We start from the raw sequence: 25,563 nt of genomic DNA, 5'->3' as shown, positions 1-25,563 counted from the left end.
TACAACTGAGTCCAAATTTCGTCTTCGATGTCCACAAACTAACATATTTGTTTCACTGTTGACTACACGTTGTGGAGCCTTGTACAACTTTGTTCGTTCTTGTCGTTCGAGTTTCCGTGATCAAGTCTGTACCTAGGTAGCCTTTCGCGACTCCTAGCAGTTGTTGACACTCAGCGAGCTTGCATCGCATTTTACATCCCAACGAACATACAAGCCCTCTCTACTCCAACGATACTTCGTGGGTCTATGTTCTGCTTGGACTCATGGCTACAAACAGTAGGTTTCCGCTCCATGTTCCGTTTATATTTCGAAAGTACCAAGTGGTATTCGGCTCTATGGAATCTGGCGTTATTCCAGACCCGGCACTCGATAAGTACGCTGACCTCTTCCAGTAACACATTCCAACGCTGCTGCCGAAGGAGATCGCCGTTGGTCTAGAGAGTCCATTCTCGCCCTAGTCACATTATTCATCATGGTGCTACTGTCTAGTATGGGCATAGCATGCAAGAGCCTGATGAAGACATCAAACTTTCGGATGCGGTATAGATGGTGGAGGATGGATGGTATGCTTACAGAAGCACTCTAACACTAGCATGGCTGATGGGGTGTAGATGAGGAGCTTGCGACGGACCGCCTCAGATCAACAAACCGTGGCTGGGTAGGTATTGCTGACGTTCGTAGATATCAGCAGGATACATACACATCGATGCTTCGATTGAGGCGCGGGCCCAGGCTATTGCGATCTTCGAGCCGAATGAATGATGGGCGTCAGTGATGATTCAGAAGGATCGAGGGAAGTGGTTTGCAAAGAGTAGTCCCGGACTGAATTCAGTCTTCCAGTGACAGAACAGAAACGCGCAGCCTCGTTTTTCAATCATGCCTTCACAATGGTGTATCACAGAAGAAGAAATGTAAATCAAGTAGAGATTCTATATACGAGGTTATAGGTTGCAGCTTTACTTATCGTATCCGTGATACATACGCCTTACTGTCTTGCAGTGTGTCATAGGAGCACCCTTGGAAGGCTGAAGACCTCGTGTGGTTTGTCGCATCATGCTAGCAGGCATCGCAGTACGTAGGTAAGGATTCTCAGCCGAGAAACGTGCATGGAAAATCATTTCATGAATTAGGTAAAAGTGATAGTGTGCGATGGTCCATGACTGGTCACCCCTTTTTGTCTTGACGCGCCGCCCTTCTACGCATCTTGTCGGTAAGTTCTCTGCCTTCGCATTTCTTGCTCTCTACTCAAAACTCTGAATCTACATTGTCTACCCTTCCTCACAGATAGCGCATTGGCTGATCCTCCAGATCTGATCGATACTGCCCTGGTTTCGGGTTTGACTTCACATCGCTTGATCTGATTCTCCTTCTCAAAGACGACAAGAGTGCCCTTGCACTGAGAAATTAATCCCAGAGCCGTTGACTTTCATCAACAAATGCAATTGTTTATGACTGACTAATTTTTCAACCTTAGGACACAGAAAATCAACCTGCAGGAAAAGTGATTGAGGACTCGAAGTCGTTGTGAGCTGGGGATGGCACGTGACGGGGAACGCTCGAAATGAGGCTGGAAGGTGATGAGCGTGGAAGGTGATGAGGCTGGAAGGTAATCAGCGTGGAAGGTGATGAGGCTGGAAAGTAATGAGCGTGAAAGGTAATGGAACACCATTTCGCAGCTGCCCGACCACGAATGAAAAACAAGGGGAAGAGCTAATACGACACTAAACGGATGCTAGTCAGATTAGGTCAGACGTGATGCTTCGGAACATACGGAAGGCGTTAGAATTTCGTTAGCACAGGAAATGCTTCAATCTTACTGGTAGGTCATAAACAGAGCAGCATAATCCTACATCACACACCATAGTCCGAGCAACTGTACATACAGCCCGCCGTCATCGTCACGCTTCCTTTTAAACACTAAACCTCACACATCTTTGCTGTGTTCTGTTCTGTACACCACCTATGCACAGTTCAAGTGCTCACCGAATTAAGTCGACATCCTCTTCTATAACCGCAGCAGTACATAGACCGAGATTGTTTCCAAGGTTACCACGCCACACAGCCATGTCTACAAATTGTACGTCGTCGCAGTTCGATATAGTTACCTAGTGTTTGTTACGCACACTCTGGGGTGAACTTCTTGTTGGATCTACTGTGATACAGACTCTGCACCTACGCGTATGCTGACTTCTCTCAGTGACAAGTCCCGCTGCCACCATCGAAACGAACCAGTCTTGGTCCAAAAAGGCTATTTTCGCTATAGTTTTATTGTTTGTTATGTTGCTACTGTTGGGCATGGGTATGGTTTGCAAGAGCCGTATGAAGGGATCGGACTTCTGGAGGCACAAATGGGGGAGAATACCCACGAACGGCACGTTTGGCGTGAGCATCTTTCCCATAGGACAAGGCTGATACTTTACAGACCAAGAGCTCGTGATCGTCCGTACCAGATCGAACACGACTAACTGGGTGGATATCGCGGATGTTCGCCGATATCAGCAAAAAACATATACATCGGACTCTCGGAAGAGGCGTGGACCCAGGGTATCTAGCACTTCGAGTCGAACGACTGGTGGGCGGTAGTGACGGGCGGCGGTGGTGACCTTTGGAAGCTGTCCGAGGTGGTGATAGTGACAGGAGCGTCCGTACAGGCTTCGCCGCCCAACATACTGTGGCTGTGGCTGGAAGAACCTTACGTGTGGATTGGAAGTATGGGGATGGTGGGGTCATTTTAGCGTACGAACATGTGTTGTGGCTACCTAGGTACGTAATTCGAAGTGCCTCGTTGGCCACATCATCAACGCACAACTTCACTCAAGTACCCACCATGGGCATTTGTAGTGGAATGCGGCCTAGAGGCGGCGAGCAAAACAATACAGATGAGCCACAATCACATGGCCACTGCGCCCCTCATCCTATTTTCCTACAGCTTCGCAATGTATCAACATTATAACACATCATAGATATGGAACCCGAGTCAATGTCAGTTACAACAAGCTCAAAATACCTTGAACATTCTGCGACAGATCATCAAGCTTATTGTATTTAGATTGTATATGCTTTGCTTCAACGAATCTTCACATATTGCGATCCTACTCGGTGGCAGCTGCCTTCGCCGCCTTCTTTTTCTTCTTCTTGTCCTTCTTGCTTAGCGGGACAGCATCCTCCAACTTGTTTGAGTCCCCTTGTTCGGTCTTCACTACCTGCTCGGGTTCATCTACTACTAGCGCACCACCATCAGCCTTCGTTTGTCCGTCAACAGGAGTCATCAAAGGCTGCTCGACCTGTACCACGGAATCTGAGCGTACGTGAACAGGTGCTTTGTTCTCTCCTGAGGAGATATCGCCAGCCTTGACTTGCTCTGGCTTCTTGTTACCCATCTGTTGGTAGGTCTTTGAGGACTTGAAGTCTAGCTCGTCTGTGAAGGGCTCAAGCGTTGCTGGCCTTTCCTCTGTGGGTTGAGCGTCTTCTGTCTTCAGAACAACATCCTTGCTGGGCTTTGGAACAATGATGTCTTCTACAACGGGCGCCTCAGTAACGTCGTCTCTTGGAGCAGGCACGGAAACTGCTGTTACTGCGGATTCATCTGCCTCGTCGGTCTTTTGTGGCACAACTGCAGAGACATCATTTTCATCACCGGTCGATTCCTGTAGCTCCGGCACAAGTTCAGCTGTTGGAGTGCTGGTTTCCTCATTGTTGGCTGCTGGTGTCGCTGGCGCTCGAGCGTAGTTGTTCATCACAGTCTTCCAGACAAGTTGCAAGAGCTTGCTGTCAGATCCCACTGATGTGATAAAATCTGGTTTTCGGAATGGTTCTGGATCATCTGCCATGGCGTTGTTGAGTGAATCTTCGACATAGCTTGGATACCACACATCATCCTCTGGTAGAAGAGGGAATGCAACATCTCTCGCTACAGAAAGGATATCGAAGATGCTCATTTCTTCGTCGAGAGACTTCATCTTATTCTGGGCTAACTCGGCAAGGCCTGGTAACTTATAACGAGCAGCAGCGCAATATACACTGGTACCCAGTTTGTACAACTCGGGGATTATCTTGTCGGAAGACGCCAAGATACTGAGGCTTTGGAATTTGCCAGTGTACAAGAAGTGGATCAAAGTATGTGCTGTGTTCTGGTCCAGCTCCGGAAGAAGTACTGGTTGTTGGACGAAAGCCACTGGAAAAGACTTCGCCGCAAGAACCTTGCTCCGGCTCAAGACGCTATCGTGTACAAGAAACCGGGTCGGTTCTGGTCCGACGTCCAGTGCGACTATCTGTGTGGTCGCATATGGGCTATTTGAAAGCATCAGTACCTCTCTGCAGATGTTTGGTGGTATGTAACTTACGATTTCTCTTCGGAGCTGACGGCCATGTCCCCCGTTCCATACGCGTACCCGCCCATACCGTCGCTCTCATGCGATACATCCAAGGTGGAGTTGTCGCTCACAGACATGTTGCAAAGACACTAGATGGCGGTCGTTGGTACTTAGAGGAAAGCCGGACCAACCTTGGAAATACCTCCCTTTATCCACATCAGCCATCACTTCAAAAATGAGGCTCAAATTATGTGCGCTGTCACTCATTGCAAGACGCGGGGTCTTGTATGCACTCATGAGTTGTCAATTCGAGTGCATTCTCAGCCTTGTAGGTGCGGTGATCTTGTTGGTCAGCCACTTCGTCCTTCACTGCACCCCGCGAATGGTGCGCCCAATAAAGGATGCGCGATCGCTGAGCTCAGCAATACCGGTGAGATCGGGCGTAGACTCACAAGCGCTGGTAAATCCCCGACTATGCACTTCTACCCGATGGATTTACGGGCGACGTAATATTCGTAGGCTTCAACCTGTATTGCACACTGTGCAAGTTTGCTGTTAATGCACTCATAAGACCCTCAAGACTTTGACTGAAGCGGGGTGGCACAGAGTAGTGCGGAAATACGGGACAGTACAGAGTACAAAGATAGAGCGCTAATATCCCGTACTTCTCTCTGCAATCTTGATGTTACCGATCAGGACCCGTGGTATGTCACTTGGCATGTGTAACTGCCATGACCCAGTTTAATTTCATATATGAGGGATGAAGGAAGACCACTTCACCTCAACGAAAGCATCGGACGGAAGACTGCGCATGCTATACAGCACTTCAAACAACAACGCAAGTCTAGCCATTGCATACAGCGACGCGGGTATGATAAACCAGAGGCATGCAGGCCATCGCATCTTGTAACCTCCCATTGTATCCATGCCTAGCTTTTGGAATCTTTCGTTGCAGCAGGCCACAACTTCTGTCGTCCCATATGTAGCTAGAAGACCCCACATCACTAAGCAATTGCCACGCCAAAGCCATGCTTCCCAGTCGGTTTCGAAACTGAAGTTCCAACCTGCAAGATGGATACTGGCGAAAGAGGCGGTGGCCACAGCCAGCGACAGATGTTGGTAAACGTTGGAGAGCTGCGGATCTCGATCATTCGGAATGCGCTCGATCGGTTTGGTCTGAAGTTTGCGACTGAGTATCCATTTGAAGAGGAGCGGATTCCATTTGCGCGCGATATACGCATTTGGTTCGATGAAGTCCAGCGGAGTGTTCGTATACGGATCTGCGCCACCACCGTCGCAAGTACTAACTATTTCCTTCATGCTTTTCTCCACATAAACGAGCGTAGGTGTCTCAACATCCAAAGGCTTTTGCAACCAGTACCATAGTGTCGTCAGAGACGTCAACGCCAGCGCGATGCTTGATAACTCCAACGGTGTGATAGCGAGATGTTGTATCGCACGCGCAATTGTTTGTGTTGTCAACCATGCGGTTTGGAAACAGGCAAGAAATTTGGCGACCTTGTCTGCATTGCTCTTGTCCCATATCTCTTTCTTAGTGACTCTTGGTAGGGTAATTATGTCATGTTCGATCAGATAGTGGACCTGTTTGGCGGTGATGGGAACTGCCTCGCGGTCAACAGTCCGTAACTCGAACCCACCGCTGTCTGCGTAATAGGCATGCTCAAGCGACCATTCCTCTTCGTCGAAACCCATATCTCGCATAGCCTTGACGGACCTTTTCGCGGAGGCCCATTGACCAGCGGCGAAGAGCATGGGCACTTCAGGTGCTAGGACACCAAGTAAGAGCCAACGCGCCTTGCGCCAGAAGATAGTCCAGAAAGTGTCTTTTGGGGAGGGTATATTTAGGTGTAGCATACTCCAAAGGCAGATGAACAGAGTTGATACGCAACTCCAGACGATATCAAGCGTACCTCTCTCGTCTGGTCCGCCCACCCAGCCTCGGCGGGACATGAGTGTGGTGATTGTGCTGTTAGACATGGATCCAATGTACAAGGCTCACAGGAGGGGATATCGATGTTCTATCGCTTCCGATGAGCTGTGACGCGCCGGAGAAGAGCTGAGCGAGAGTAGAATCAGCACCACGACAGTTCAACATGGTCGAGCACATAAGATTTCAAGCTGGAGGGTAACTGGACTTATGCCAGAAGAGCGCCTCAGCGCGTTGCAGACGGTGATGCATCATAGAAGGTTGAACGCAACCCGCGGGGGCGCAAGGCTGAGACACATTTGTGACTGGAATCGATGTCGTGTAGCCGGAGGGATAAGATGTGTGTGGTGATTCTCCAATCATCGAACTGGCAAAGCGAGATCTTATAAGCGACAGGCGCCCATGGCTGCAACGACCCGTCCCAGCGAGTTGGAATGGGGCCAAAAAGGTGGACATAGGGGTCGCGAAGGCCGGTCATTGGTGCTGCCTAGATATTATTAGCTCTGCTGGATGTGCCATACATCGATTAGAAAGGTTTGGAAGAGGGATCTGTCATCCACTTATCAATCGTGGGAGTAAACTACACGCATACCTAGGTTCACACTCCGAGGAGTTCGCAAATCCCGTGATACCTACAATTGAGCTAGAAACCTACTTCAAAGCCGATGTACTGCAATCTACGCCAGTAAGTTAATGGGGAAAATAGCCAGAGACGGCTCGGTTGGATGTTCATGTTCCCCTCAACTGTGTGGCACAGTTCGATATCTCAGACTGTTCCGCGCTTCCAGCCTGGTGTGTGGGGCAGACGGAAGGAGCACTTTCCCTAGATTGTATTAGCCTATCTGAGCCTTGTGTAGCCACCTCCATCTTTACGCGCCTTCACGCCATCCATACTTCATTACCTAAATCGACGTCAGATATTTTCGGAAGGAAAGTACAAGAAGTCTCATACCGCGTACAATTGCGTCAATTTCCAGCTTCGTCAGTATCGACCGATTCATGCTCAGCGTACCTAGACCTTCATCCCACTGAGGTAGGCTACGAGAACGAGAGCCAACGCAGCCGAGGCGACAGAGTTCAAACTGTCAGCTTACGCCATAGCTATGCTTCTCCCCTTTTCCACATCTAAAATCTGGATATGTACCGCTCTCGGTGCCTACTGGCTTCTTGTTCGCGTTCTTCGTTATAGACGTCGTGATAGCGTTTCTCGTCGCCTCAATGTAAGCAAAGTATGGCCAACACTGATGGAACCAAGACTCTGACAGACTATTCAGTACCCTGATCGCTCGTCGTGGAGCCGTATGACACTTCAAGATGCGCATTCCATGCAGCTCACTCTTGCCGAATTAGAGTTCCCAACCGTGTTTTCTGTTTCCGTGTTCTTCGCTCTCTTCAAGACCTATGGCATCCCCAGCATTTCTAAGCTGCTGGTCGCAACAGGACAGTTGTCAGCTTCTGAAACTGCATCCAAACGGGCCGCGGATACTGGTGTCGTGATCACCGAGGTAGTGTTAAACAAACCGGACTCTGAAAGAGCGATTAGTGGCATAGCACTTATGAATTACCTTCATGGTCGATACATCAAGGCTGGGAAGATATCGAATGACGATATGTTATACACCCTTAGTCTTTTCGTGCTCGAGCCAATCAGATGGACGGCCAAATACGAGTGGCGTGGTGTAACGGACTTTGAGAGATGTGCCATGGGCGTCTACTGGAAAGATCTGGGTGAGGCGATGAAGATATCGTACGATACTCTACCCTCTGCGGACCAAGGGTGGCGAGACGGGTTACACTGGCTCGAAGAATTGGAGGCGTGGAGCCTGGGGTACGAAAATCAGAATATGGTGCCCGCCGATACGAATGCAACACTCGCTCGCGGCACGTTCGACATTGCCTTGTTCAATGTGCCTTCCATTCTCAAACCGTATGGGTTCACCACAGCTTCTTCGTTGCTCGAGCCACGTTTACAGAAGGCGATGAAGTGAGTAAAAAAAAAGCCCTTTCGCATAATGTGTATACCATACTGACCATGCCCCAGGCTGCCACAACCACCAGCCGTATACACACAGATCCTTGAAGCTGTCGTCGAGATTCGGAAATTCGCATTGCGAAACTTCTTTCTCCCTCGACCGCACTTCCTACGTAAGGAATGGTTCACAGAACTCGATGGAAAGACTGGACGTGCTCACTTCGGCCAATACATTGCTCACCCATGGTATATAAAGCCAAAATTCATCACGAGATGGGGTCCGAAGGCGTTGTTACTGCGACTTATTGGGGGCGCCGTTCCAGGAGATGAGAAGTACCATCCAGATGGATACAGGATTCATGAGCTCGGTCCATCAGAGCTCGTAGGAAAGGGTGACACTGAGATGAGTGAAACGAGAGAAGAGCTAAGAGCGCGAAGAATGGGGTGTGTTTTCTCTGGACGATGAGTCGCATTAACACAGGATTATGTTCGGGAAACGGAAAGGTCTTGTTGAGATATCCAAGTGTCTACGGAATGGTTCCGCAGCTGCATCCACATGACGGAACGCTAACCCCGCGCGTCCACCCCGCGGTGATACATATAGACCGTTTGCTCTCCAATGTATAACAAAAGACCTCGCTTCATTATCTTTGTTCCCTGTATCATCAATAACTCGTTATGGCGACCACAAAAGTAGCATTGATCACAGCTAGCTCGGCAGGATTGGGGGCACAGATAGCACGAGTATTTGCGCCAGACTTCCGTGTGGTATGTCTAAAACGCCTCGAATCACATATCCCCCCCCATGTTTGAAGACTGAGAGTGGTAGCTAACATCACCTAGGTAATCAACTATTCATCAAACTCGGATCGGGCACAATCTCTCATGAAGGAACTATCATCCATACCAGGCCCATCCTCAGAAGCAAATCCACGCTTCCACTTGGTTCAAGCAGACATGTCCTCAAAACCGTCAGTCCAAAATCTTGTAAAAGAAACAATCGAAAAGATGGGCCGATTGGACGTCGTCGTTTCTAACGCAGGCTGGACGCGCATGACGACCTTTACCGATATTGAGCAGCAAGTCAACGACGACGACTGGGACAAGTGTTTCACCATGAACGTAAAAACGCACATGTGGCTGGCATATGCCGCGAAAGATGCCTTGGCCGAAAACGAAGGATGTTTTATTTCGACAGCGAGTGTGGCGGGTGTGAAGCCTAGTGGAAGCAGCGTTCCTTATGCTGTTACCAAAGCAGCGCAAATTCATCTTGCAAAGAGTCTTGCTGTCATTCTGGCACCGAAGATTCGTGTGAACAGCATCAGTCCGGGTATGCTACTCACAGAATGGGGGCTCAAATTTCCAGAAGCGAAGCGTAATGCTGCGATCAACAACACCAAGTTGAAGAGGCTGGCTACAGTGGAAGATTGTGCGGATCAGGTCAGAGTGCTGGCGCTGAGTAGAAGTATCACTGGGCAGAACATCTCGATAGATGGCGGTTCGTCGGTCTAGCTACGCGACGCGACTAGCGAGAGAAGAGGGTTGTTGGACCATCTGGTACGGAGTGTTTGTCTAGGTCGACTCTTGCGAAGTGCTGATTGTGGAATCTGTACATTTTCGGCATGTTTGCTGTTCGTCATCCGACGGAGAACTGCATGCGACCGCAGACTTACTCGCGTTGCACAGGCGCCTCGAGAAACGACCTGGGTGGGGCGTAAGGTGTGCATTGTGTATAATTGTGGAAATGTAAAACTCGAGATTCTTCCCAGCTAGTTAGCCGATTCGTGACACTGGAATGAACGGCGATCGATGGCGAACTGGCTGCGTAGTATCTTTAGGTCGGCGTCTCTACTGAACTTTCGTTGTCGCCAACAATATTGCCCAGCACGATAGTAAAAGGGCACACGTCAATGAAAGAGCAAAAGGAGCAGCCAAGCTGACGCGCTCTTACACCAAGCTATCAGTATAAGACATATACTCCGGCGTCAGCGAAACAGGACCGGTCGGAGAATTGATAGGGCACGATGCACCAATGATCCGATCCAAGGTTACTTCAGACGCGTAGTCAGGGCTCCGGCTTCGGAGCGCCGTCATTGGCCCGGCGCGTTTTCGCATCCTTGGAAACGTGCTGGAATTGCACAACCTGCGATACATTCAAGATAAACAAGTGCAATCCCACACGTCAATAATGCTGGCGCGGAATGTCAATCAAGGGTGTGAAATATTGTGGAAAGTGGACAGTCGCGTGAGAGCCAACGATGCTGTTGTGTCCAATTCCAGTTTCCCCACGCCAGAAGGATGTACTACAGTATCGACCTCTCCACGAGCCCACCACGGCGGCCACGAGCCCCACCGCCTCGCTTCTGGGGAGCAGACTCACATGCTTTCGCGACAGTTTGCCGCCAAGGGTCGCCGGGCGGGTACGGGAGGCTGACATGCAGCTGAGCCCTACTCCTGCCACGCCCCACGGCTCGTGGTGCAAAAGAACACAACGGCTTCAGCTGCTTATGCCACTTTGACGTTGTTTCGTGTCAGCCGTGGAGACACAGAGACAAAGGGCATTGATTGCATTGCTTCTCTAATGGCGGTCCACGTTGTTGACAGGCGTATCCAGGTCACCTTTGGGACGCTCGAGGACATGGCCATCGGGAAACAGGGTCTGATAGTCTTTACTCTCCGGCAAGTAGCCCGGCTCACTGGAAATAACTGAGAGAATAGTCTGAAAATAGTCCCAATTTGGGCGTTTGACGAGGTTAGACTGCTGACCGTGTGGGTACCTGTTACTGGCTGGTACCACAGTGGCCGCGGTCAGTCGAAGAACCACAGATGCAGGCCGGTCGGACGGGTGTCTCGATCTGCTCAACCATAGCCGGATTTTGCACGCCGCGGTCTTTCTGCAGGGCGTGCGTAAGTAGCGCCGTGTCGCAACGGCAAGACCAGAAAACCCAAAGATTGGGTTTCTCAAAGTTGGTTGGGCGCCCGATGTTCGCCCGACTGTCGTGTCGTGGATCGATGTCGCGAGACTCTGGGGTGAGGAGCACTAGACGCGAGGAGCATGGCGAGCAAACCGCCGTGGTCGTCTTATCGCACACAACGTACGTGAATCGCATAAACAAATCGTCAGGGACGGGGTGGCGTTCGCTGGTGTCTAGTGAGAACGCGTCGCAGGGCGGCCGGCGAAGATGCGGCACCCAAAGCAGCTAGCGTGCGCAGCATCCGAGGTGGGCGCTGATTGGGCGACAACGACTTCTTATCTTTGGCCAGAAATGCAATTGACACCACGCAACATTGACCACCCACTCGCCAAGCCTTCCGCCCCGGATGAAACTGGAGTTGCCTGCAATAGCATATGCGAATTCATGTTGAGCCCATGCCAGAGAGGCGCCGCTGCGAGGCCTGTCCCTACAGACAGAAGCGACGTGGCCGCCGGTGTGGGTGTTGCTTGTTATCTGCTACGCCTCTCCGTCACATGTTTGCATGTTGCGCGCGCGGCGAGATAAGGCGTTAGATCGTTAGGAGCAGCAATGACGCAGCGGTGCGATCAATCGCGGCAGAAAAAGAACAAAGCTCCATGGCTGGATCTAACGCGAACCCCACGACGGTCGCGGCTGTGGGTGATGTACCCTCGTCTATTTTGCCTCAAGTGTTGGCCCGTGGACCAGGATAGATAAGAGTAGTACAGCAAGTTCCACCCATAAAGGTCCCGGCGCATCTACCGTAATCTACAGTAGGGCTTCCGACTTCTCCCTGTAGCAGCCGTATATTACTGGCACCGATCCAGCTTTTAATCCCCTTCTCTTCCCTTCCACAGGCCCTACCGTGGAATCGTCTCCTTCCCCATAGTACTCAAGGACCCCGTATATCCTTAGTACCCCGTCGATTCCTTAGGACACGCCCACCATGTCGTACTCGTGGATCGGCCCTCCGGCCCAATTCAATGGCACCGATGATATCACTGGTGGTGATTCTCGTGAGTACAAGTTCCCATATGCTACTTGCGCACGTGCCGAGCGCAACACGTATCTTGCACAACCAGAACACTAACCTGTAAACCTCAGTCACCGAGAACCTTAACCAATGGTACGCCGCGGGTGACCAGGCCTACATTCTCGTGGCCTCGGCCATGGTGTTGATCATGATTCCTGGTCTCGCATTCCTCTACTCCGGTCTTGCTCGAAGAAAGTCCGCCCTCTCCCTCATTTGGGCTTGCATGTTCTCCGCGTCCGTCATAACTTTCCAATGGTACTTTTGGGGATACTCGCTCGCCTTCGGCCCCTCGACAAACGGTTTCATCGGAAACCTTGACAAGTTCGGTCTCAAAGGTGTCCTTGGTGCTCCCAGCCCAGGTAGTCCTCTGATTCCTGAGCTACTGTACTCTTTCTACCAGGTATGGCAAACGTTATCATATTGTGATCTTATGCACTAACACGTCTCTAGATGCAATTCTGCGCTGTCACTGCTGCCATTGTCGTCGGTTGCGTTGCTGAGCGCGGTCGCTTGATCCCTATGATGGTTTTCATCTGGCTCTGGGCCACGATCGTATACTGCCCCGTCGCATACTGGGCTTGGAACTCGAACGGCTGGTTCTTCGTATGGGGTGGACTTGATTACGCTGGTGGTGGTCCCGTCGAGATCGTTTCCGGTTGCACAGCTTTGGCCTACTCCATGATCCTCGGACGTCGCCAGGAGAAGATGATGCTCAACTTCCGCCCTCACAACGTCTCCCTGATCACCCTTGGCACTGTCTTCCTATGGTTCGGCTGGTTGGGCTTCAACGGTGGTTCCGCTTTCGGTGCCAACCTTCGCGCTGTCATGGCGTGCTGGAACAGCAACCTTACCGCCATGTTCGCCGCCATGACTTGGGTTCTCCTCGATTGGCGCCTAGCTCGCAAGTGGTCCATGGTCGGATGGTGCTCAGGTGTCATCTCCGGACTTGTCGCTGCCACTCCCGCCTCTGGTTTCCTGCCTCCATGGGCCAGTGTTATCCTCGGTATCACTACTGGTATTGTTGCTAACTTTGCCACCAAGAGTACGTATTCTTAGAAAAGTCCCCTCGCGTACTGCTCGCTAACTGAATTTTAGTCAAGTTCTGGATCAAGATCGACGATTCCCTCGATGTGTTCGCTGAGCACGGTGTCGCTGGAATGTGGGGCCTTTTCTTCAACGGAATCTTCGGTGCCGACTACATCATCGGTCTTGACGGTGTCAACAACGGACTTGCCGCTGGTGCTATCACCGGTGAGGGAGCCGCAGTCTACAAGCAGATTGCTTACATCGTCGCCGTCACCGCCTACTCCTTCGTCGTCTCTGCCATCCTCGCTTTCGTTATCGACAAGATTCCCGGCCTCAAGCTTCGCGCATCTGAGGAGGCTGAGCTCCTCGGTATGGACGACGACCAGCTCGGTGAATTCGCCTACGACTACGTTGAGGTCCGCCGTGACTACCTCGCCTGGACACCTGCCAAGGGCGAGCCAATCGACGGCGAGCACTCTGTACCCCAAGGCGAGCGTCACGGTATTCCCCAGCACAGCCAGATGCTTGAGGGCAAGGCACCTTCGGAACACAGCTCAGGCCACGAGCACACTGGCATTGCAGGCGACAGACATGCTATGGCCATGGGCTCTGAGCACGAGAAGCAGGTTCAAACCTAAGCTTTTGTTGCATTGCAGATTTGGATTTGTTGCTTGCGACCTTTTTGAGTCAAAATTGTTTCGAGATACCACTTGTGCTCCCGTCTTTGAGCTGTGCTTTTTGACATATACTTTAGACCTTCGACTAGTTTTTCTTTACCCATGTATTGTACATAATTCGAGAATGGATACACTGAACACCTTACTATGTCAACATATTCACTTGCTTATTCCAAATCCCTACAAGACTATTCAAAGGATGTTAAGCACTCGGAACATTATTGGACGCAGCGCCCAGCTTCCTTATCAATCTAAGCCTGATCGACTTACTTCTTTTGTCGCAAGGCGTTTACCATGCAATTATGCCAAGCCAACTCTCCATGTTTCCTTATCTTTTCCCGCTCCTCCAGGACGGCGATCGACAATGTTTATTGAACCCCGGATTGTCTAGTAAGATGATGTCAGAGCACCGCGCTACCACCGAAGCTAATCATGACAGATGCAGGATGTAGGTCGATGCAGACTCTCGTCGTAGGAATCGCTGATGCTCACCGCCCGTCACGATGTCGCTAATATGCCAACCCTTTCTTATCTCGACATCAAGGAACATTTGGGCAGATTGCATACCCTCCATATCACCTTCATTATCCACATACGGAAGTTCACTGGTCCAGCTACCGCAGCCATTTCATGCCAAGCTTGTTGGCTTCGTCTCCCGACGTTCACTGGTCTCGATCCCAACACCAAATGTTAAAGCACGGGAACTACCATACCTCGCCGATCTGAAAATCGCGTCGTTTGCGACCTTATCTCTGGGTAAGCATAGGTACCCGCAGGGGCGGGTGGGTGTGGGGGAGGCTGTGCCTTGTGTGGAGATTGAGATGCCTGCCATATACGTGGATTCCGCACAACTCCACCACCGGCTAAGAGCTGATCTGGCATTTGGTGGTGTGATCCAGAATTAGAATTGAGACATGCAGTCATAGGCTTCAAGTAAGTAAAGGGATGGAACACGCTAACAAGGCGATGCTACCTAGGTATGCTGTCCGCATGCTCAAGCGAACAAAGCGAACACATGGCTGTGACGTTAGCAACAGATCCTCGAGGCGAGAATATCAGACAAAGGAACCGCCGCGTGGTTTGCACAAGACCACCATAGCGTAAAACCGGGTTGCGATAACAAAGGCCACTGTCGAACACAGCTTTGTCGACGCCCATCACAACTCTTCGCCCATGTTTCAAAGAAGTAGCGCAGCTCAGGCTGCGAGAGCACCTGACATTAGGGATGTCTGTAGAAAAGACAGATTTTGCTCGATGGTGGAAGCTAGTAAAGTTCATGTTTCTATCAAGTTTGCACGAACGATCAACTTGCAACAACCACTGTAAGATTTTTTGAAACGAACAACTGTTGTTTGTAGATACCTTGGTCAGCCATCACTTTTAGTGAAGAGCCCATTCGACCCCAAAAACGTCTGAGATGCCTTACCATCAGTTGCGATATCCTCTCCGCATTTCTGCAGCACCTTTCAAACCTTCATTTCTCTCCATACCACCTTCGCCGTTTTCACCGCGCACGCCTCTTACACCTGTTCTTCCAAACCGACAACGAGATGAGAAGGCGAATCAACAAAGCGTTGTAGTTTATCCAAAACCTCCTATCGAGGCGCCAACAAGTCCCTTGTCATGGATGTGGAAGTGCCACCAATGCCGTCACAGCTACCGCCTAGGCGTGACACGACGCTGTCTCGAAGATGGGCACCATTTTTGCAGCGGCGCTACCGCCGTCAAATTTGTAAAAAAGTCCAGCAGCCCACGTAAATCCCGAAAACATCGCGCCTGCGCCAGTGAGTTTGATTACTCCGGTTGGAAGACTGTGGGTCGATGGCGACGAGGTGGCTCAAAATGCAAGGCCATAGCATATACAGGTTCACAGGCAGATAGCCAGAACAAACTCCCAAGGCAGCAAGATTGTTGGAACACGTGTGACTACCCGTCCGAGTGTCGTTGGGGTAAGCGATTCGGTATCCACACACCTGTCGAAACGTCTTTCCCTAGTATCGAAGTCAACTCCATGCCGTCACTAACTGCTCCTGTCAATTTCATGCCCCGAAGCACACTCACGCGCCATAGCTGTGGTAATATACACACACCGAGGCAAGCGGACAAGACCGACTTTTGAGGCACACTCCTAGCAAGCGCGGAGCGCCGGAAAAGTGCTGGTGAACGCGGTGCCAGTCAGCTTTCCAATACCACGGAGAAGAATAAGACACAGGAACAGGGCGGTAACACTTCAGATGAGAAAGACAGCGATGGCGATGTAGCCATGGAAACCATCGACCCAGCTCTTCTTGATTGCCCAGGTGACACACCTCTATCAACTCATTCTGACACGTCAACTGTAGGCTCTCTCAGAGCCTTGGTTAGCAGAAGACGATATCGACGCGTCAAGTCGCGCTCCAAAGTGCACAGTACGACTGACAAGAACTGTGTTGGACAAAAGCCTATGGTGCCGAGACACGTGACAACGGAATTGGAGGACCAGGTCAGTCTCAACGAATCAGACATGTTGGTAGAAGGTTTTGCCCCGTTGCATCGTGTGCAAAGTAGAGGGGTGGGCTATCAGTCTTATCCAGTGTGAAACATAGCCTCCGTTCACTTGTTCGGGCCTTTGCAGGTCAACGACCCATAAGAGTACCATATGTGCCAGACAAATAAGAGTATGCAAATTGCAAAATGCTGCATTGTCATGACAAAAGAGAACCCCATTACGATGTGTTGCGGCTAAAAAGTGGACTTCCGTCCGCCCACGTTCCTGCAGGGATGGACCTGTGCCTGTCCCGCGCACGAGCCAGCTCCTTTCACAGGAAGTGAGCCCTGAACGCTGCAGGGAAGCACGCGGCTTGCCGTCATTGTCACACCTGCGCTCTCTCTCTCTTTCTTCCTACAGCGCGCCGAGCCTGATTCCACGAGGCACACTGCGAAGATGGTGCTTTCGTTTATTCTGATTCAGAACAGGCAGTAAGTCCGTATGTTGGTTTGGAAGGGGCCGGAGACTAATGTGTTGCGCCGTGTAGAGGGAAGACGCGGCTGGCGAAGTGGTATGCGCCGTACAGTGTAAGTCGAGACGTCAAAGTCCATTGGCAGATGAAGTTGCTAATCGCTGTGTAGGATGAGGAGAAGATCAAGCTAAAGGGCGAGGTATGCGACACCTTCCTACATAAACATGTATCCACAGCGGTTCTCTCCCTCTACCACTCCTCCGAGCAGCCATCCTCCAACCTCGACATATCGATATTCCAAATAAGACTAAGACTCGTTACAGGTACACCGCCTTATCGCACCCCGCGACCAGAAACATCAATCCAACTTCGTCGAGTTCCGCAACATGTCCAAGATCATATACCGCCGATACGCTGGCCTCTTCTTCTGCGCATGCGTCGACACAAATGATAACGAACTGGCATATCTAGAAGCTATCCACTTCTTTGTGGAGGTGTTAGATGCATTCTTTGGCAATGTGTGTGAGCTGGATCTGGTGTTCAACTTCTACAAGGTGTATGCGATCCTCGACGAAGTGTTCCTGGCAGGCGAGATCGAAGAGACGAGCAAACAGGTTGTGTTGACGCGGTTGGCACACCTGGATAAGCTGGAATAAGGCACGGAGAGTTCAAACATGAATATGGTAAACGGCCGCAGCTCATAGTCTGGGCCACTTCGACCGGCACCCCAAGGGCGCGCGGTATTCGTACCCATGGGCTGCCAAGGGATAACACAGGGACATTGTTTACATGGTCCCGCCACGAGGTATTGCACGGGCAATTGAAGTGCCAAGTGATTCCCGACGGGTCACTTTTGGTATACTTGGATGTTTATTGGTACGAAGGTTTTGTGCCATTGGATGAACAGAGGGGATCATCTGTATATACTGTCGCCCTCGATAATACAGACCACACCGTTCCTCGACGGAAACATTCCGAGTCTGCTGGTGACACGTGAGTGAATGGACCCTGTCTCGTTCTTGCATGTGGAAGCGCGCACGGACGCGCTCTTTCGATGGAAGTAGAGGTCTAGAAAATAGACAGATCATCAACCTTGGTTCCTCGAGATCTGTCCCTTCGCCTGTGCACACATTCACCCCAGCATGCCCGCCCCGTGATATGGTCATCTATAGTACCACTCCGTGCCCCGTTGTTCCTCCGCCACACGCCTGACCCGCGTCGAATCGTCCCGTCCATCGAATCCTCCGTAACATCCCCGCGCCGCGACCATGTCCGACTACGCCGGGTACCACGCCATGGGCACTGGCTCTCCAAATCCTCCGAATGCAAACGGCAGGCAAGACGAGCCCAACACGTGGCGCCCACCAGTCGCTGCGAGCCCTGCTGGCTACCAACAGACGGGAAGCCCAGCAATGGCTCCACCCCCGAATCAGTACGCCGGCACGCCAGCGCAATACGGCACGCCAGTCCAGCAGGAAAGTTACTTTCCAGACCAGGCGGCTCTGCAGGGCCAACAGCAGTATCAGGGCGACCAAGATGTGAACAACCTCGCGGGGCAGATGGGGGCAGTTGGATTGGGCGTGGATCAAGCAGCACAGCCTAAGAATAAGAAGAAGAACAGACATGCATATCATAATCTCGAGGGGCCTGGAGGGAATTCACAACCATTTGCTGGCTCGCCCCAAAATGGTACGCCGTCACAGTTCCTAAACCATAACTCGCCGCAAGTTGGAGGAGCGCAATGGATGGAGCCCCAGATTACCCCCGCTATGAGCCAATTTCCCGCGCCCGTGAACCCCATCTTCTCTCCTGGAGCGCAAGCTTCGCCCATGCAATATGCTGCGAGAACGCCAGCACCACCACACCAGACTGGAGGAGCGGCGGTCGGATCAGCTCAAGGACGTGTAGACCCCGAGCAGATACCTAGCATACCGAAGTCGCGAGATGCGCCAGCAAGATACTACCTAGAAAATGTTTACCCAACCATGGAGCACCACCTGCCCCCTCCCGCTACGGTTCCCTTCGTCGCCTTTGACCAGGGCAATTCTTCACCTAAGTTTGCCCGATTGACGATGAACAACATTCCACTTACTGCGCAAGCCCTCTCTGCGACCTCGTTGCCGCTTGGCATGATTCTGCAACCGCTGGCTCCTCAACAAGAAGGAGAGCAACCCATACCCGTACTGGACTTTGGTGAGACGGGGCCACCAAGGTGTGCAAGATGTCGAGCATACATCAATCCCTTCATGCAGTTCAAGGCTGGTGGAAACAAGGTCGTGTGTAACTTGTGTACCTACCCGGGAGACGTTCCTGGTGAATATTTTGCGCCTACAGATCAATCTGGCGTCCGGATAGACAGACTACAGCGTCCAGAGCTCACTCTAGGCACTGTCGACTTCCTAGTGCCCAAGGAATACTGGTCGAAGGAGCCCGTCGGGTTACGGTGGTTGTTCCTGGTCGACGTGACTGCGGAGGCTGTAAACCGTGGCTTCCTTCATGGGTTCTGTGAGGGCATCATGAAAGCACTTTATGGCGAATCAGGAGCTGAAGGGGAGGAAAGCGAAACCGCGACTCGCATACCAAAGGGCGCCAAGGTCGGCATCGTGACGTTCGATAAGGAGATGCACTTCTACAACCTCAATGCCAATTTGGCGAGTGCTCAAATGCTGGTCATGTCCGATCTCGAGGATCCCTTCTTACCGTTCAGCGAAGGCTTGTTCGTCGATCCTGTGGAGTCCAAGACTGTCATTACATCACTTCTCGCACAATTACCCAACATGTTCTCCGAAGTCAAGAATCCTGAACCAGCCCTGCTCCCCACTCTAAACTCTGCCGTAGCAGCCTTGTCAGCCACAGGTGGAAAGATAGTGTGCTCTTTAGCTGCACTTCCTACTTGGGGTCCTGGTCGACTGATGCTGCGTGATGACGGCAACGCATCAAACACCGATGCCGAGAAGAAACTTCTCCAGACGGAACATCCTGGTTTCAAGAAGGTTGCCGAGAAGATGGTGCAAAACGGCATTGGTGTGGATTTCTTCCTTGCAGCACCAAGCGGAGGCTACCTTGACATTGCAACAATTGGTAAGCCAGGAATTCCTCTGATAGGTGCTGCCTGCTAACACATGCTAGGTCACGTTTCCGCTGCAACAGGTGGAGAGGTGTTCTACTACCCCAACTTCCATTCACCAAGGGATACGCTCAAGCTATCCAAGGAGATTCAGCACACAGTCACACGAGAAACCGGATATCAAGCGCTGATGAAGGTTCGCTGCTCGAATGGCCTGCAGGTCTCTGCCTATCACGGAAACTTCTATCACCACACTTTTGGCGCCGATCTAGAATTTGGAGTCATCGACGCTGACAAGGCTATCGGCGTTATGTTCAGCTACGATGGCAAACTGGATCCCAAGCTTGACGCACACTTCCAGAGCGCGCTCTTATATACGGCTGCGAACGGTGAGCGACGAGTACGATGCACCAACATCGTGGCTAGTGTCAGCCCGAACACTGGCGAATGCATGAAGTTTGTCGACCAAGATGCTGTGGTGAACATCATCGCCAAGGAAGCTGCTGCTCGCATGACCGAAAAGAATCTTAAGGAGATCCGGGGAGCGCTTACGGAAAAGACTGTCGACATTCTTGCAGGCTACAGGAAGAACTTCACTGGCAACAATCCACCTGGCCAGCTTGTGCTACCGGAGAACCTGAAAGAGTTCGGCATGTATATACTCGGACTGATCAAATCGAGAGCCTTCAAGGGTGGCAAGGAGCCCACCGACCGGAGAGTCCATGACATGCGGATGATCAAGTCAATGGGACCGCTGGAGATGTCATTATATCTCTACCCTCGAATTATTGCAATTCATAACCTCGATGCGCGTGATGGCTTCGCAAACGAAAAGGGCCATCTTGTCATGCCAGAAAGCATACGCGCATCGTTCTCCAAGGTTGAAGAAGGCGGCGCATACATTGTAGACAACGGCCAAATATGCCTACTATGGCTACACACGCAAGTCTCACCCAACCTGCTAGAAGACCTCTTCGGCGAAGGCAACAATAGCTTGAAAGCGCTCGATCCCTTCCAATCCACTCTCCCTGTTCTCGAGACGCACCTCAATGCTCAAGTACGGAATATCCTGCAATACCTAGAAGGTACAAGAGCCTCCAAGGCGCTCACAATACAACTCGCGCGGCAAGGTCTTGACGGCGCGGAATATGAGTTTGCGAGGTTGTTGTATGAGGACCGAAACAATGAGGCGCAGAGCTATGTTGACTGGCTTGTGCATGTCCACAGGCATATACAACTAGAGGTAATTTGATCTAAGTTCAAGACTGCGAAACAATCTTGCTAATGCTTGAACAGCTCGCAGGACAACGCAAGAAGGAAGATTCAGGCGACGGTGTTGGTTCGACGTTTGTGGGTCTGCGGACACCATACTGGGGTTAAAGAAGCAAATTGGCGTCGATGAATGAGTGTGCATTGCATAGCGAAAGCGAGAATTTGGTGAACATTGTTACAAAGAAATGACAAACGCATATTCGAAGCACCAAACAAAATTGTTCAGTTCAACGTTCTCTCTGGCGTCGGTTTTGATGTTCCTACTTCTAGCATTGCAGGTGGTTGGGAGACGGTGCCATTCATGTGACCATCGGCGAAAGGTTATACCGATGTTAGCGCGCCTCGCTTGCGATTTTCAACCCACCTAGACAAAACAGCGCCTTGAACTTTCAGCTTCCGCTCGAACGTAACTAACCCAACAGTCAAGTCAACATGCCTACTCGCCTTACCAAGACCCGCAAGCACCGCGTATGTCACGTACTCGTCCTACAACTATATCAATTGCTAATACAATATACAGGGTCACGTCTCCGCCGGTCACGGACGTGTCGGGTAATTCACACCTGCGAGATTTAGGCTCGAATTTGCGCGATGCGACAAATGCTAACAACGGAACAGCAAGCACCGCAAGCATCCCGGTGGTCGTGGTATGGCCGGTGGTCAGCACCACCACCGCACCAACATCGACAAGTACCATCCCGGTTACTTCGGAAAGATTGGTATGAGGTACTTCCACAAGCAGCAGAACCTGTTCTGGAAGCCCGTCATCAACCTCGACAAGCTTTGGTCTCTCATCCCCGTTGAGAAGCGCGAGGAGTACCTCGCCAAGAAGGGTGGCAACGCTCCCGTCCTGAACCTCCTCGACTACGGCTATTCCAAGCTCCTAGGAAAGGGCCGTCTCCCCGAGGTCCCCATCGTCGTCCGCGCCCGCTACGTCAGCGCTGAGGCTGAGAAGAAGATCAAGGAGGCCGGTGGTGTCGTTCAGCTCGTCGCATAAATAGCGCCACGATACGATTGTGCATGATAAGGCGTCTCGGAATCATACAAAAGGATAACGGCAATGATTGGGATGGATCTTCAAGTCCGCAGTATACCCTACAGGTCTGCGTAGACTTGCGTTCAGCGTGGTGGCTGAGGAATGTTTCATAGACAATATGACCATTCCTGAATCAACCTTTGGCCTTTGGTGGCTTTTTCGCTCATGCGATGTCCGGACTATGCGGTGCTTGGATGGTGGCGCTATCGTTCGGCCATCGCGTACTATGGTGATGTTGTGATGTTGCACTGTGTGCTGTGATGTGAAAACTTGGATGATGTGCTAACCACCACAAGCCTAGTACTCCTGACCATTCCTGACCATTTCTAGACCTACTCGTTGATCTCGTGGACAGCGCGTTCGCGCTTGTTTCTATCCGCGCCGATTCACGGTGACGGCTTGCGAACGCAAATCACTTTGATCACGACTTTGCGACGCATATCCATAGCAATCGTGCTGTCGATCATTTCATGTCAATGATTGCACACGATTGTTTGGATGTGCTGGATAATACGCTACAGTAGGCAACACAGATAACACTCAATCACATACTCAGCATTTCACTCGATTCTAAGTGTCATTTCTCCATTAAAACTTCGCATGGCTTTAGTCGTCACCTCATATCGTGGATTCCTAATGCTTGCCCTGTCGTCAATACTAGCGTCTTATATCGGATAACTATCCTCGTTATCATCGGAGTGCTACTCAGCACTATCATCCATGCCAACGTCGTCTTCAATATCATCGTCTTCCTCCACCAAATTCCTGCCACCCATATCTTCAGCACTAGACAGTGAACTAGCATGCATCTCCGGTGCGCGGAAATTTGGTGGTAACGTGAGATTGCTCAAATGTGATTTGGCTGCTCGGACACGCTGAGCATATTGCTTGTTGGCTTGGCGCTGTGTATTAAAGTGTCGTTGTAGGGTTTCTCGAGGGGAAGGTGAGAAGCTGGATTTGTGGCGTATGGTTGACTAATGGGCGTTGTTAGTTTAGGAAAGGAAATGACGAGGAACAAAAGGATGGGTTGTGTGAGATTCTGACTTACGTTTTGTGGGCGTGAGAAACCACCGGGTAGTTCGTTTGCCTGTCCAGTGGGTGGTGTTGTGTTTGTATCAAAACCATCTGACAATGTATCCTCACGTTGAACCGGGGTGTTAGTTGGCCCCTTCTGATCACTTTCGAGAGTAAGCATCAGATTGCGTATCTCCTCGGCTGCTCCAAAGCGGAGAGGTAAATCTTCAAGCTTCGTCTTCCGTAAACGGTCACTTAGACTTGAGCTTGAGTCCGAACGTGCTTGTCTAGGTACACGCTCGATGTTGCTCCTCATTTCCGAAGGCCCGGCATCTGATCCGGGCAGCGGTGATGGCGTTCTGATGCTCTCGGGTGCACGCTGTATCATCTTCGAGAGGTCAACGGGCGGACCAATAACACCCTGCGTTTGACTTCCCACATTGACGACTCGAATTTTCGGTCTTGACCCTTTGTCCTCATTTACTCTCTTGGTTTTTGAAATCCGTTGAGTCTCTTCTCTAACAATACTCGTATTTCCAGTATTCCGCTTCGTATTTTCGTCAGGCGGAGGTATTTGCAACCCGAGAAGTCTTTCCCCAAGTCTCGCTTCTTGTTCTTCTTTCCTTTGCGTCTGACCTGTCTTCCTGGACAGAAAGGCCATTGCATACTTTCTTGGTACAATAGACACCATTCCGACAGTTTGGTCATGTTTGACAGGGACAGCAGCATCATCAGGCGAAACGGCGCCAGGCCGACATGTTAGAGTGCTTAACAATCGTCCTACTATATTCACCTTTTTCTCGCCAGACTGTCCCCCTTGCTCGCCCTCCAGTTCATCTCCTACATGGTGTTCATATTTCCCTCCTACGAATCCAATAGTACGCTCATCACGGTGTTGAACGGGCGAGGATGCAGAGCGTCGTCTGCGGTTCGTAGATGCTTCCCCTCGCCTCAGATGCCGCTCACTCTCCGTGTTATAACCTCGCAGGTCATGCCAGTATTCCTGGACCTCTTGTTGGTTCATATCGTAGTAAGGATGAGATGGAGCATATCTTCTCGCTTCTATATCGTTGTGTGCGTAGGCGCTCGATTCAATGGGGAACTGTACGTGACTTCTTGTTGATGAGGAGGAGACGGGGAATGGGATGTGGCGCGATGCGACGAACGGTGTGATGGGCGATATTGTACGGTCTGAAGGGTATATAGGGAAATATGTCCGGTTCGTAGAAGGCGTGGTGTCGCGATTGATGGAGTGTGGGGATTGTGTGGGTGGAGGGGGTTGGGGTTGGCTGGTTGGAGCGTCTTCGGGGTAAAGGTTTGTCAATATCGATAGTTCGGATGAGGAGTTTATATTTAATGTGTTCGTGTCGTTGGGGGTTGGAAGTGATCCGTGGTTCGGTTGGTAGGTAAGTGGTATGAGGTCGTCATCTTCCGGGTAGGGGGTTGAAACAACGTCGTCCTCGTCATTTTGTTTTCTGGAATTCGGCACTTCCTCGCTGTACTTTTGGAGCATGTCTTGTATCTCGCTTCTTTTCGTCTTATTGACCTACATATCCCAGTTAGTACCAGTCGCTGTACCACCACCCTCTGACATGTTCACGAATTAATAACGTACCGTAGAATACGTCTCCCCACTCTGATACATCCTCTCCACCTCATGCAACCTCATCTTCCTCATCGCCCTACTATTCATACTATGATAGGCGACATACATTTCGCTCTCCACCTCTCCATTCGTGAACCTCTCTTCTGCGATAAGGCTCTCGAAGCTCAAACTGCGGTCAAGCTCCATATACCGTTCATGCTCTCTGTCCATATCAAGTTCCCAGTCTTCTCTTTCTTCTTCGTATTCGTCATCGCCGTCTTCGTTTTCTTCTTCCTCTCTATCTCTCAGGGGCTCCATACTATCGGACCTCACGTCCCAGTCTTGCTCTCCTTCTTCTTCGTCCCAGCCATTCCACTGTCCCTCCACTGGACTCAGATCCCTCAGGTCGTCTTCTGGCTCCTGTGATCCGTCATAGTACTCACCTAAGGATGCAGCAAGTGTCTGGCGAGCGGCTTCCCCACGGCGACCTAGATTGTCCCGGCGCGCGGTATTGGTGATTATGGCCTTGAGGGAGGTCGCGTTTGTGTTTGTGTTCTCGCGGATAGCGACGATGCGGTCACGGATGCGGGCGAGGTAGAGAGCTGTTGGCTGAGGAGACATCGTGGGAGAAGAGGGGCCTGTGAAAAGGACTGCGGAGGCCGTCGCTCGAACGCCTTCTCCATCGACCTTTCAAATGTGCAGAACTGCGGACGTTGAATCTGAGATG

At 51.1% G+C, this 25,563-nt stretch overlaps 9 protein-coding genes across 9 annotated transcripts; 6 read left to right on the top strand and 3 right to left on the bottom strand.

Annotated features, from left to right (window-relative positions):
* Window positions 1-472: 472 nt before the first annotated feature.
* On the top strand, window positions 473-775 carry GT037_011245 (uncharacterized protein; the record flags this gene model as incomplete). The annotated part of the gene is made up of 2 exons (XM_038936292.1): window positions 473-563; window positions 612-775. 2 exons carry the CDS (start codon window positions 473-475, stop codon window positions 773-775), a joined length of 255 nt encoding a protein of 84 aa, XP_038781061.1.
* Window positions 776-2,277: 1,502 nt separating this feature from the next.
* On the top strand, window positions 2,278-2,583 carry GT037_011244 (uncharacterized protein; the record flags this gene model as incomplete). The annotated part of the gene is made up of 2 exons (XM_038936291.1): window positions 2,278-2,371; window positions 2,423-2,583. 2 exons carry the CDS (start codon window positions 2,278-2,280, stop codon window positions 2,581-2,583), a joined length of 255 nt encoding a protein of 84 aa, XP_038781060.1.
* A 509-nt stretch (window positions 2,584-3,092) lies between these two features.
* GT037_011243 (uncharacterized protein) lies at window positions 3,093-4,450 on the bottom strand (the record flags this gene model as incomplete). Its single annotated transcript, XM_038936290.1, has 2 exons — window positions 3,093-4,290; window positions 4,344-4,450. 2 exons carry the CDS (start codon window positions 4,448-4,450, stop codon window positions 3,093-3,095), a joined length of 1,305 nt encoding a protein of 434 aa, XP_038781059.1.
* Window positions 4,451-5,060: 610 nt separating this feature from the next.
* GT037_011242 (uncharacterized protein) lies at window positions 5,061-6,311 on the bottom strand (the record flags this gene model as incomplete). The annotated part of the gene is made up of 1 exon (XM_038936289.1): window positions 5,061-6,311. The coding sequence occupies one exon, from the start codon at window positions 6,309-6,311 to the stop codon at window positions 5,061-5,063; it is 1,251 nt and encodes a 416-aa protein (XP_038781058.1).
* A 1,053-nt stretch (window positions 6,312-7,364) lies between these two features.
* Window positions 7,365-9,745, top strand: GT037_011241 (nad-binding protein; the record flags this gene model as incomplete). Its single annotated transcript, XM_038936288.1, has 5 exons — window positions 7,365-7,481; window positions 7,536-8,245; window positions 8,303-8,677; window positions 8,947-9,001; window positions 9,077-9,745. 5 exons carry the CDS (start codon window positions 7,365-7,367, stop codon window positions 9,743-9,745), a joined length of 1,926 nt encoding a protein of 641 aa, XP_038781057.1.
* Window positions 9,746-12,133: 2,388 nt separating this feature from the next.
* Window positions 12,134-13,884, top strand: GT037_011240 (ammonium transporter; the record flags this gene model as incomplete). The annotated part of the gene is made up of 4 exons (XM_038936287.1): window positions 12,134-12,203; window positions 12,292-12,620; window positions 12,671-13,262; window positions 13,316-13,884. 4 exons carry the CDS (start codon window positions 12,134-12,136, stop codon window positions 13,882-13,884), a joined length of 1,560 nt encoding a protein of 519 aa, XP_038781056.1.
* A 2,302-nt stretch (window positions 13,885-16,186) lies between these two features.
* GT037_011239 (ap-2 complex subunit sigma) lies at window positions 16,187-17,518 on the top strand (the record flags this gene model as incomplete). The annotated part of the gene is made up of 5 exons (XM_038936286.1): window positions 16,187-16,405; window positions 16,751-16,881; window positions 16,938-16,977; window positions 17,032-17,061; window positions 17,186-17,518. The coding sequence occupies 5 exons, from the start codon at window positions 16,187-16,189 to the stop codon at window positions 17,516-17,518; spliced, it is 753 nt and encodes a 250-aa protein (XP_038781055.1).
* Window positions 17,519-18,130: 612 nt separating this feature from the next.
* GT037_011238 (sec23 sec24 family protein) lies at window positions 18,131-22,198 on the top strand (the record flags this gene model as incomplete). Its single annotated transcript, XM_038936285.1, has 6 exons — window positions 18,131-19,943; window positions 19,992-21,172; window positions 21,226-21,283; window positions 21,629-21,669; window positions 21,722-21,753; window positions 21,820-22,198. The coding sequence occupies 6 exons, from the start codon at window positions 18,131-18,133 to the stop codon at window positions 22,196-22,198; spliced, it is 3,504 nt and encodes a 1,167-aa protein (XP_038781054.1).
* A 740-nt stretch (window positions 22,199-22,938) lies between these two features.
* GT037_011237 (uncharacterized protein) lies at window positions 22,939-25,457 on the bottom strand (the record flags this gene model as incomplete). The annotated part of the gene is made up of 3 exons (XM_038936284.1): window positions 22,939-23,211; window positions 23,286-24,797; window positions 24,867-25,457. 3 exons carry the CDS (start codon window positions 25,455-25,457, stop codon window positions 22,939-22,941), a joined length of 2,376 nt encoding a protein of 791 aa, XP_038781053.1.
* Between the last annotated feature and the right edge of the window lie 106 nt (window positions 25,458-25,563).

This window comes from Alternaria burnsii, assembly GCF_013036055.1.
Source record: "Alternaria burnsii strain CBS107.38 chromosome Unknown 710, whole genome shotgun sequence".
Taxonomy (NCBI): Eukaryota; Fungi; Ascomycota; class Dothideomycetes; order Pleosporales; family Pleosporaceae; genus Alternaria; species Alternaria burnsii.
This window is presented reverse-complemented; position numbering and strand designations above follow the sequence as displayed.